Consider the following 12,128-nt stretch of genomic DNA (forward strand, 5'->3'; position numbering starts at 1 on the left):
GTGACTACAAGATAAGCTATCGTTAGACTGAAGACTGCTCTGTTTCTCAATTAAAAACTAAAATAACCTACAGAAATTTGTGTAACTTGTCTTTGTGACTTGACATACAAATTGTGCAAGAAGACTAAATGACTCACAAGCAAATGACATGCTGAAAGTGATATTTAAATGCTGCTGTAATTTGAATCAAATAACATGCCAGTAACATAAAAAAGGGAAAGTCCACGCACCATGTCACTATGTATTCACCACCAAGTGTTTAAAAGGTTTGATGTGTTTTGCTCTGTTAAACACAGTAGAGCATATTTTGGAGAATACACACACACACAAACACTATGGAAATGTTATGGAACTCAATTGTTCAAACAGCATTCTTTAAACATAATATTTTGCATTCTAAAGAAGAACAATATTCACTTAAATTGGTTTTTACAAAGCAGAGGGAGAATAAATGATGATAGAATTTTTATTTTTAATACCTAGATGGGAGACCACATGGTAAAGCTAGGTTGCTGTTAAAAGTGATGTTAGTGGGCTAGCTGGGGTGCCCAACCTGTGGTTTGTGTGGGTCCTAATGTCCCAGTATAGTGAAGGGGACTCTATACTTCTTTTTCAGATGAGACGTCAAACCGAGGTTGAACTGTGGTTGTTAAAAATCCCAGAATGTCCTTCAAAAAAAGAGTAAGGGTTAAAACCTTGGCATCCTGGCCAAATTTACCCACTGGCCTCTGTTCATCATGGCCTTCTAACCATTCTAATATCATAATTAGCTTCATCACTCTGTCTCCTCTCAACCAATCAGCTTGTGAGTGGTGTGCAGTCTGGTGCAATATGGCTGCCGTTGCGTCATCCAGGTGGATGAGGAGATTCCCTCCAATGTGTAAAGTCCAGAAAAGCACTATATAATTGTAAGGAATTATTACCCCGTGATAATTATAATACGTACCCCGGTATACATTTCTGGAGAGAACGAAATACAACCCAGGAGGTGCGTTTTCGTGAAAAAGGCCTCTGTGTACATTTTTTCAGGTCTCCAACTTCTCTTGCAAGTGCCTGACTGACCTAAACCCAACCCATAGTGTTTTCAAAAGGACAGATTGCAACCCGGGCTCATTGTGGAAACATAGCCCCGCGGACGTTTCTGTGGACCGCGATTTACGTCCCGGGAGGTACGTATTCGAGCGTTTTTTTGTTTTCGCGGATCCGCGAGAGGCCGCTGTGCGTCGCAGCGTTCGCGCCCGCACCGTTCTCTCGCGAAAAGCCGCCGGATCGGGGAAAAAAAAAAAAAGCAAAAGCCCTCGTCTTCGATTTCTACCGCGTTTTCGGATCCCGCCGCGTTCTCGCCCTCATTATTCGGATTCCGTTTTTCGTCTGACCTGATTTTCGGAACCTGCTGTTCCCCGGACTCGATCCCGCCGACGCAACGCTGTGAGCTAGGCGGACAAACTGACTGCGTCGGGAAAGCCCTCCACTCGGAGGCGAGCTGTCGGCCAGCGAGCGTGAAGAGGAGGGGCGGAGCGGCGCCACACCGCCCCCAACGTTCGCTCGAAAAAACCAAAGGCGGCCTTTACGTACCTCCGGCCACGTAAATCGCGGTCTCCAGAAACGTCCGTGGGGCTACGTTTCCAGAATGAGCTTGGGTTGACAGATTGACAGGCGTCCACCCCTTAACTAAACCCAAATGATGATTACCACTTTCTCAGATCTTACCATAATCTCACCCTGTCATTTAATTGTGTATTTTATTTCAGCGTTTGTTTTACCAGCATTCTAGGATCATTCTACGCTGTACTCAAACCCTGTCATCGCTGTCGATTCTGCATCTCAAGTCCTCCAACGTTCGGGACAAGCCATGGGCAAACTTATAACAGTTGTAAAGCCATTCACATGGTGCGCGAAAAGAAACAGAAGCTGTCGGTTGCGTCATACCCCCATAGCATTTGTACAGCCATGCGTAGCTCTGGCTACATCATTCGCTCTCTGGAGAAATGTACTGTATACAGGGCTACGTATTCACAACGAGCCTGTGTTGCAACTTACAGAAGCAGAAGTACTCATTATTGAAAAGTGTGATTGTTAGAAGTTTAATCCAGGACTGTATTTCCAGCAAGTAGGCCAATCAAGTTGAAAGTGCAGATGTATCATCATGTTTAGTACCAATATCAATCTTAGTATCATCTGCATTGTCAGGATTCCGCCATTTTGGTCTTGTCGATTCCTGTTTTGGTGGCACATTTTGGACACCAGTCCTGTCTTGTCTGGTATGTTTTGCTCGGCTCGAGTTTTCTTGAGTCAAGCACTCATATTTTTCATCATTGTCTGTCATTGTCATTGTTTGAGCGCCGTCTTGGCTGGGCGTCCGGGCGTGTTTAGGATGCGCGCTCTCATCCTGGTGTGTTTGTTGTTTTGTTCGCGCCATTTTGTTCTCAGCGCTCAAGTCTAGATGGTTTCGGTTGGCACTGAGATCAGAAACATGCATGCCGCATATGAGTGGATGGTAAGTGTTTTAATTTATGTGCTCATGTCTTGTGGTCCGTTAGTGTTGTGTTTAGCACGTGGTTCATGTTTACATGCGCTCCCTCATTGGCTGCCCAGTTTTTTATGTGACTTATGTTGTTTCTTTGTGCCATGTGCTTTGTCTATTGTCTAGTCCCACTCTCCTTTTTAAGCTATTATTAATTTATTATGTTCACCTGTTTGTTTGCCAATTATTTCTTCTTTATAGTCTCCTCATGTCTGCTGTCCTGTGCCAATTCGTCATCTTTCCAGTATCTTGCCTTGTCGTGTCCAGCCCTGCTCTTCCCTGCTAGCCCAGTTGCTTTTGGTAATGTTTTCCCCCTAGGGTTGATTTTGTTCTCCCTTTGTTTTATTTTATAATTTATAAATACCCATTTTAGTTCTGCATTGAGTCCTCATGCTCTCCTCAATCGTGACGTGCATAGTAATGATAATACAGACCATATATATTTAATAATCTGCCCGAGAGGCAGCATACTAAATAAAAAAAAGAATAGAACCCAACACTGAGCCCTGTGGAACACCCTGCCATAATATCAGAATTTGAGATCCATTCGCCCCGGAATAAACAAATAGATGGTATCCAGGAAGACTTGATTCAACCCATTTTAAGGCTTGTCAGATCTCTCTGAGAATAATCTCTTTAAACAACATTACTTGCAGAAACGCCAGCTATCTGTGACGTTTCATGCTAGTTTGTTTAGTGTATTAATAGCTGAGTAATTCTCCAGGTTTTAGACAGAGAAAACAGTTGACTCAATTTATTCTCCCTTCAAAGCATTGCATAAACTTGCATAATGCACTGTGGGTTAAATGAGCACGCAGAAACCCCTCTTTACCCCCAAGGGTTCAGAGATGAAACACTTCACCACATATTTGAAGAGCTTGCGAGTGGAAAGTCCTTTGGTGCAACAATCAGACATCATTATTTGCACTGTCTAATTGTGCGGTGCGTTCACATCAGAGCTTGTGTGAATGCTTTGAGCTATTTATATATTCATTTGATTTACTTTGAGCCATTTGTACATATTTTTTCTATAATATAACTAACCACAGTATGTAATTGGCTCTCGCTGCTTTTGTTGCCGGTCTACTCTATATATGGTCGAACTATTAAAATGATAATTTATTCAACTCTATGTTGTATCAAAGCTCAGTGGTTAGAACTGTCGCCTCACAGGAAGGAGGTCGCTGGTTCGAGACTCAGCTGGGCCAGTTGGCATTTTTGAGTAGAGTTTGCATGTTCTCCCTGTGGGTTCTTTCCTCTGTGGTGACCCTTGTTAAATTAAGGGACTAAGCCAAAGGAAAATAAATGAAAGCATGAATGTTGTATAAAAAAACGGTAAAAGCTTTGGAATACAAATACGACCACAAAACCTTATGTTGCAGTTAAATTCTTGGCAAAAGCTAAGAATTCATTATTTGGATCAAAATGATTGATGTTATTAAAAAATCACTAGAATATTTTGTAAAGATCATGTTCCATGAAAGATTTTAGTAACAACAAATAATAACTTGACTTAGTTGATCATTTGGTATCCGAAGTGGCTTATATAAAAGGCAAAGGAAGTTTAGCAGAATGTTCACTTTGCTTTTCCTTTGTATTATTAAACAGAATTTTGAAAAACAATCATCAAACTCTACAAAAATTATGCTTCAACACAGTAAAAAAGCATTTTGTTTATTCATTCATTTTTCTTCAGCTAGTCATTTTATTCCACAGCAGAATGAACCACCAACTTATCCAGCATATGTTTCACACAGTGGATGCCCTTCCAGCTGCAACCCAGTATTGGAAAACATCTGTACACACTCATTCACACACATACACTAAGGACAATTTTGTTTGTAAAGCGATTAGTTACTTTATTTTTAAAGTGTTAACCATTTGTCTAAAAAGCAAAAAATTGACTTAAAAAATGTAAATACACCCAAATTATGCACACACTTCATTTCAACTGCAAAAAAAATTCAACTAAAAGCAATGCGTTCATTCACCTTTTAAAAGTAAAGTCAACTAATAGCTTTTTACAGTGAAAAATCCTACTTTTTTGGCTTTTTTTAAAAAGTGTAAATAACCTTGTTCCACTATTAAGACTTTGTTTATTTAAATTAAAGCATTCCCTAAATGTTAAAACTGACAGTGAAGTAAAGATTGGAGTTTATGCAGCACAATCACTTGAATAAATTACATTTTTGTACGAATATTTCAGAGAATTACCATTTATTATAATATACTATTTATTTAATATTTTCATTATATTGTATAACCCCTTCAGATTGCACTTACTAATTAAAGTTTAAAATCTGTTATATAACATTGCAAACTTTAGATCATGTTTTTTTTTTTTTCAAATATGTAAGTCCATTTGTCTTTAGGTATGATTGTGGCTAAAAGGCTTGTGCTCCGGCACTGGAAATCTTTACCTGTTACAATTCAAATGTGGAATGCGGACATGATTTAGGTAATACATATAGAAGACTGAGATTTCTGAGGACTCTTTTTATTGAAAAAATGTTTAGTATTTTATTAAAGTTGTTTCTTGACTATCTGGATGAACAAACCAGCCACCCAACCTCTGTGGATTATTCAGAGACTTCATTTAATTATTTTACCTGTTTAATTAATTATTTTTATTTCTTTATTCTATTTTCTGTTGTCTCTGGTTAAACAATGTTGTCATTGTTGTTTTGCTCATTGACTCAGTGAATGGGATTTGTCCGGGACTTTGCCAAGTGTTGTGTGTGTGTGTGTGTGTGTGTGTGTGTGTGTGTGTGTGTGTGTGTGTGTATACTGTATGTGTTTCTTTGTGGTTGTTCTTAAAAATCCAATAAAACATAACTATTCAAAATATGTACACTGAAAAAAAATATTCAGAGATGATTCCTTGGATTTAATCTTTTTTTTACGTTAAGTGGTTGTAAACCATTTATTTTTGTTGAATTTAAACAAACAAATTAAGTTGAACATTATTAAACTTAATTTGTGTGTTTAAATTCAACACAAATAAATAGTTTGCAACAGTTCTGCATGCAACACTTTTTTCAGTGTAAGTCCATTAGGATGTACAGTACAATAAGTTCAAGATCTGTTACCGACATTAAATTTCCAGTAATGTTAATTGAACTTTATATCGATTATATTGATGTACTAATTCATTGCTGAAACAATTTCATACACTCAAAAAAATGATATGTTGCGTTAATTAACTTTTTTTTGTCCACTGGTTCCACGTAACCGAGTTAAGTTACCTTAAAAAAAGAATATTAATTTTAGTGAACTTAAGTTAGTTACATAAAGGTAATGTAATGTTGTTTAGTTCAATCAACGTAACATTTATAATTTAGCTTTAATCAATGTAGTTATTTAGGTTCAATTATTCTAAAATTGATATTGTTATGTTTAACCAAATAAAAAAAACATTTTCCGTTTCATTGAGTTTATTCAATAGCATTTTTACAGATTTACACATTTTCCAGCAATAAAATGATTGTCAAAATCCAAATACTGTCTTTATCTGTATCTTCACTTATTACAATAAGTTAAAACATTAATACTAATAAAATAATAGTAATACAAGTATGAAATAAATTGAAAACAATAAATGATTTAAAAAATATGCTTACGACTCCGCCCACCGTGTCGACCTGAGGTAACTATTTCGAAACGACGATGGACAACACTGACCATAGCGTTGCTGTACACTGCCTCGGGTGCCTGACGGTTCAGGAGGACCTCTCAGGGCACTTGAGGCAGGTCTGCATGAGCGGCGCTGAGGAGGCTCTGGTCCTGGAGGAGGTGGCTCGTGCCTTGGAGTCGCGCGCCAGGTTTGTCACAGAGGGGAGGGTGGTAGGCCTGGCGGAGGTGCGGGGCCTTGTGCAGGAGGACCCCACCTGCGGCTCCTTGGCCGAGTACTTCGGGGAAAAGGGCTTCCTCGTCGCGGAGCAGCCCATTACACTCAGCAGCGGCAGCAAAAGTCCATGTCCGTCCACTATGGAGGCGGATATGGCTAAGGTCTCCCGTCGCCTCGGCCAGCGGTGCGAGCTGTCTCCCAGGACCCAGACGGATTTTCGCAGCTGCTGCGTTGCCACTCTAATGTGGCTACACCGTCTGGGTCCTGGAAGCGTCAGGGAGCTTAGGGTGCGGGAGTGGCTGGGCAGGCGGCCAGAGGGAGAGGCTGTAATCCTGACGCTTCCGGGGAAAACCGTGAGCCTGAGCCGGAAAGAGGAGGAGTGGCTGGAATGCTATTACAGGCACATCCGGCCGCTCTGCCTTAGGGCTCGGGCTCCGGGGGCAGAGGACAAGGGATGCTTCTTCCTGGGAGCATCAGGACTCCCCCTCACTAACCCCAGCCAGGACGTCCTGCGCCTGAAAGCAAAGTACGTCAAGAGGCAGCCCGCGCCGCCGGCTACCACCGCTGCTATGTCTTCTCCTCCGGCTCTAGCTTCGGCTTCTCCTCCAGCTGCACTGTCTCAGCCGCCTGCTCCATCTGGCGAGGAGAGGCCGTCCACCTCTGGCCTGCAGCCCCCTCCATTGCCTCTGCCTCGTTATTGGGGGGCTTTTCAGGACAAGTTTCCGGTAGGCTTGGGTGGGAAGCCCCCTAGTAGGGCGGAGGCAGCCGCGATCGGGTTCACCGACCATGGCTACTACCATCACTTGAGGGGGGAGCAGCTCGGAATCCGGACGCGCCATCTCCTTGAGCGGTGCAACGACCGGAAGGGCCGGAAGCCTTCGCTGGCCCGGGTGCAGAGTGCCATTAGGGCCGAGACCGCATGGACCACCGGCGTGCCGACGGTGGACGGCGTCCTGGCAGAGTGAGAGCTCTCGAGGGCGCTGTCCGCCGTCACCAGTGACCAGCAGCTGGTCATGTCGGTGGTCCAGCAGTCTTGGAAAGGACTGGAGATCCAGACCGTTGGGGACAAAGGCGGAGGAGTCGTCACCACCATGCCCTTTAAAAAAGGAGAAATTATTTGTGATTACCATGGGAAGGAGTTGTCCCACGAGGAGAGCTTAAGGAGACGGGAGGCCCTCCCCCGTGTCTCCTCCTCCTACATGTATTTCTTTAAAGGGCTTGGTGGGATGACCCTTTGCCTGGATGCCCAGTCCTGGCCCTGCCCCTGTCACCCGGGCATGGAAACCTTCGGAAGGCTTATGAACCACTCCCGGCACCGCAACAACGTGTGGCCCTTTGTGAAGCTTCTAACGCTGCCACAGGGGCCACGGGAGTGCGTTCTATTCCGCGCCCTTCGGGACATCTCCATGGGGGAGGAGCTGCTGCTGGACTACGGCGTTAGACGGGGGTCCTTCCGAGGAGAAGGCAAAAACTTAGATTGGCTGGACGACTGGGCGCGCAAGTCGCAAGTCGCCAGCCACTTTTTTTTTTTTATATAATTAGCACATCTTGGGTGTATCGCCTTTTCTTGTTGATTTGCTGAATGTGTCCTCAATTGTAAGTCACTTAAGACAAAAGAGTCTGCTAAATGTTAATGTAACTAGTGTAGATTCATAAGGTGGTGTTGCACATCAAGGTTTGCGCTTCATCATGCCCAGCATCCTAAAAAAGTCAGGTAAAAAAATTTAAATTTACCAACAGATCAAAGGTGAAAGGAGGAATTGGTTTAGGAGGAAAATACAAAATGTTTAAAAAAATAAAATAAAATAGCTTACCATGTACTCCCTCACTTAGGGGCTTTGAGGATGCATTCACACCTTTTTTCCACTGGTGATGTTCTAAATAACATGAAATGACAATTAGTAATTTACTAAATAATTAGTAGTTAAAATTACTAGTAATTTTTACTGTACATCATTTTAATGTGTGTATAGGCATCTAAAGGCATAGTACCTGGATGATCCACAGTCTCCTCAGCCAGATATGGGACTTTAGAGGTTGAGCTGTAAACCTGTGTGGGAGAAAATAGATGTGAGTGAGCAAAGATTTAAAATAATAAAATATAATAATATACATAGCAAACTACTAAACTTAAAAATTTAAACGTGTTAGATGACCAAACAAATAAGCTTACATTAAATATGTCATCATGCTAGATGTCATCCTATTTAAGTGTCACATATGCTTGTCAAGATTTTTTTTTTTTTTTTAAGTTAACAGGCTTGAATACAATTAAATAATAAATAACAATGTGCCAACACCACATTTTAATTAATATTATGTAAGTTATCAAAACTGGCATTCAAACTCGACAAACCGCTTGACACTCATTTAAAATAAAGACTATCAAATCAAATAAAAAATCAAATCACTTTTATTGTCACATTATCAGCAGCACGTGTGCTATGATGAGTGAAAAGCTTAGACTATTCTAACATGACTATTCCTTACTACCAACGTTAGCAACTTTATTTTGGGGGAGTAAATATATACCAAGTATAAAATTTCACAGGAATGCAAAACAAACTATACATTTATCTGTCTATAATGTGGAAAAGACACAGGGAACATGGCAATTTCATAGCAATACTACACACAAACACAACATAGTATTACACGAGAGTACATTTATGATTCAAATGTTGTCACAGCCTCAGTATAAATACATAAAAAGTTTAAAAAAATCTCACCTGTGTGTCCACATTGGGGAAAGCTTTGTGCACGTTCTCAATTTGTACTGTAATCTTCATCTTTTGATTCCCATAATATGGCACCGAGCTGAGAGTGATCGTTGTGGTTTAAATCTTCTAACTTCCTGTGTTGTTTTGAAACTGCGCATGTGCAGATATTACTCCACCTACTGACCAAAATGCAGTACTGCAGAAGCAACACAACTCCCTTTCATTCATGTTACATAAGCAAGCTGTTTAAATGTGAAAACTTACTTTTTCTATTTTTTTCCAACACAACACATAAGCGAATTGTTTAATTTAAACAGTTACATTCTTTGGTCCAATTAAAGCCATAATTAATTTTTTTGAGTGTATGCATAATATACCGATCTCAGATGTGGACATTATGTGAAGTAATAAGGAAGATAATATGAGTTATAAACATGATGCAATCTACAACAAAAACATCAAAATTAAATTAATGTTTGTGAGTATGAAAATAAATTTCAAGAATTAAGCAAGATTTTTTGGTAACCGATTTTTTTTAGTATTTTATGCTGGTATAATGTTCAAGAAGGTTAACTGTTCTGACCTGATGTCTATTGAAATGAAAATATATACTTGAAGTGTGTTGAATTTGTATTATAATGATTTGGTCTCATTTATAGGAGCCCCAAGAACTGTGAAAAAAATACTTTTACATTTTTCAGAAACTTGAAACAAAGGATAATTTACACTATCTAAACAGCAGTGTACAACAAAATATAGACAGCAAAATCAATAATAGGTAACAGATGACAATATAAGGCTAATGGGAAATTCTCAGTGAACAAAATAAAGATGTAGCCTGTCTACAGCGCAATCTGGAAAACATACGAAACATCTTACAAATCTCACAGTCGAGATGACAAGGTGCAAACAAACAGCAATTTGCTGTGCCTCATGCTTGAATGTCCATTCTCACCTCGTTTTTTCATTATTTAACAGTCTCATGTCTCTCACAGACACTCATATGCCACAGAAGATGAAACATCATCTTGTTGTCGAACTGGTCAAATGTAATTACATGCATGCTGAGTCATACTGGTCTTTATGTGCTGAAGACATCCAGTGACGTCTCTAAAAGGGGTTTAAATTTCAAATCAAGGATCAGGTGGTCTTTGCTGACCCTTAGAACATTGATGGCCACATCCACAACATTAATCTGCATAGCACTTGGAAGGCTTGTACGCCAATTTAATCCCATGCAAATATTCATGTGAACATCTCAAAATAGTCTGCTTTATGTTCACCCCAGTTGGTTGTAAACACATTGCGCTCTAGGGTTTGACTCATTTTGAAGCTCTCTGAAAACAACTTTTGTTGAATATTCCTGAGCTCGACACAGCTAAAAAATGATGCCGGTTTTACAAATAAATAGCTAAAATGTAATAATTAAAAGGCCTGTAGCCAGAAGAGGTTCGGAAGACCCACCCCTCACTGATAAATGTCCAAAATTTGTCTCAAACCTGAGCTCATTTGTCCTATTTTGACTGCAATGACATCGTAAATAGTGCTGATAACCCATCAAAAAAGTTTTTAAAACCAAGCGGAATCCTCTGTTGGCTGCTTTTGTATGACGTAATCAGTTTTTTTATATTACAATCTGACGTTGGAGAAGTCATCTTTTGCTACGGCATTGTTTTTAAACAGAGGAAACATTTTACAGACAACTTTTATTCAAAATCTTAGACCTTACTCTTGAAACAAAAAAAATAAGAAATAAAAAGGTGTGAAGCACCAAAAGCAGACCATATATGAAATTGATTAGAATATCTACAATTTTTTCTATTGTTGTTATACATTAATTTTCAAATGTACTTTTTTTTACAAAAAAGACTAGAAAAATTGTGAAGATTATTATTATTATTATTATTATTAATTTATTCATTTTCTTTTCGGCTTAGTTCCTTTATTAATCCGGGGACGCCACAGCGGAATGAACCGCCAACTTATTCAGCATGTTTTTACGCAGTGGATGCCCTTCCGGCCGCAACCCATCTTCTGGAAACACCCACACAAACTCAGTCACACTCATACACTATGGACAATTAACCTACCCAATTTACTTGTATCACATGTCTTTGGACTTTGGGGGAAACCAGAGCACTCAGAGGAAACCCATGAGAATGCAGGGAGAACATGCTAACTACACACAGATATGCCAACTGACCCAGCCGAGGCTCAAACCAGTGACCTTCTTGCTGTGAGGCGACATCACTACCTACTGCGCCACTGCTTTGCCCATTATTATTATTCATTCATTCATTTTCTTTTCGGCTTAGTCCCTTTATTATTCCAGGGTCGCCACAGCGGAATGAACCGCCAACTTATCCAGCACGTTTTATGCAGCGGATGCCCTTTCAGCCGCAACCCATCTCTGAAAAACATCCACACACACACTCATTCACACTCATACTCTACGGACAATTTAGCCTACCCAATTCACCTGTACCGCATGTCTTTAGGAAATCGGAGCACCCAGATGAAACCCACACAAATGCAGGGAGAACATGCAACCTCCACACAGAAACACCAACTGACCCAGCCGAGGCTCGAACCAGCGACCTTCTTGTTGTGAGGCGACAGCACTACCTATTGCGCCACTGTTCAAGAGGCCAAATTCCAACTGAGGAAAGTTTGTTATTTGCCTTATGACAACAGACTACAGTTTTATTTTAAAACTTTTATAGATTTCTATTTTTTTTCTAATTATATATATATGATGTGATTAATTGGCATTTTAAAAATAAGTATTATTTCACATTTCTTTATATATCTTTATGAAAAAAGTTTGGTATTTCAAAAATTGAGGTTATGATGGCCATCGGACAAGCTAATTCAGCTAAAAATAGTGCTTAAAATGTCACTAAAATGCAGAATTTAAATATCATAATTAATTAGAAAATGAGGCAAAAAGGTCCACTTTTTGAGAAAAAAGGCTTGATTAAGGAATAGGGCATACATTAATAATAATTTTGACCCTTAAAAAAATTAAAACTACTTT

The 12,128-nt window shown here is 39.9% G+C and overlaps 2 protein-coding genes across 2 annotated transcripts; both read left to right on the plus strand.

The window, feature by feature from the left end:
- Positions 1 to 4,875: 4,875 nt before the first annotated feature.
- On the plus strand, positions 4,876 to 8,017 carry LOC147833713 (uncharacterized). The gene has a single exon (XM_087284406.1). It carries the CDS (start codon positions 6,191 to 6,193, stop codon positions 7,334 to 7,336), a length of 1,146 nt encoding a protein of 381 aa, XP_087140532.1. The 5' UTR covers positions 4,876 to 6,190; the 3' UTR covers positions 7,337 to 8,017.
- Positions 7,385 to 9,768, plus strand: LOC147840665 (N-lysine methyltransferase KMT5A-like). The gene is made up of 2 exons (XM_087283430.1): positions 7,385 to 7,807; positions 9,751 to 9,768. The coding sequence occupies exons 1-2, from the start codon at positions 7,385 to 7,387 to the stop codon at positions 9,766 to 9,768; spliced, it is 441 nt and encodes a 146-aa protein (XP_087139556.1).
- Positions 9,769 to 12,128: the final 2,360 nt, after the last annotated feature.

This window comes from Danio rerio, chromosome 15, assembly GCF_052040795.2.
Source record: "Danio rerio strain M-AB ecotype USA chromosome 15, GRCz13ab, whole genome shotgun sequence".
NCBI classification, from domain to species: Eukaryota; Metazoa; Chordata; class Actinopteri; order Cypriniformes; family Danionidae; genus Danio; species Danio rerio.

Bases quoted from the DNA above. Each gene is read 5' to 3' on its own strand.
- LOC147840665 (XM_087283430.1), top strand. From the start codon at position 7,385: ATGTCGGTGGTCCAGCAGTCTTGGAAAGGACTGGAGATCCAGACCGTT.
- LOC147833713 (XM_087284406.1), top strand. From the start codon at position 6,191: ATGGACAACACTGACCATAGCGTTGCTGTACACTGCCTCGGGTGCCTG.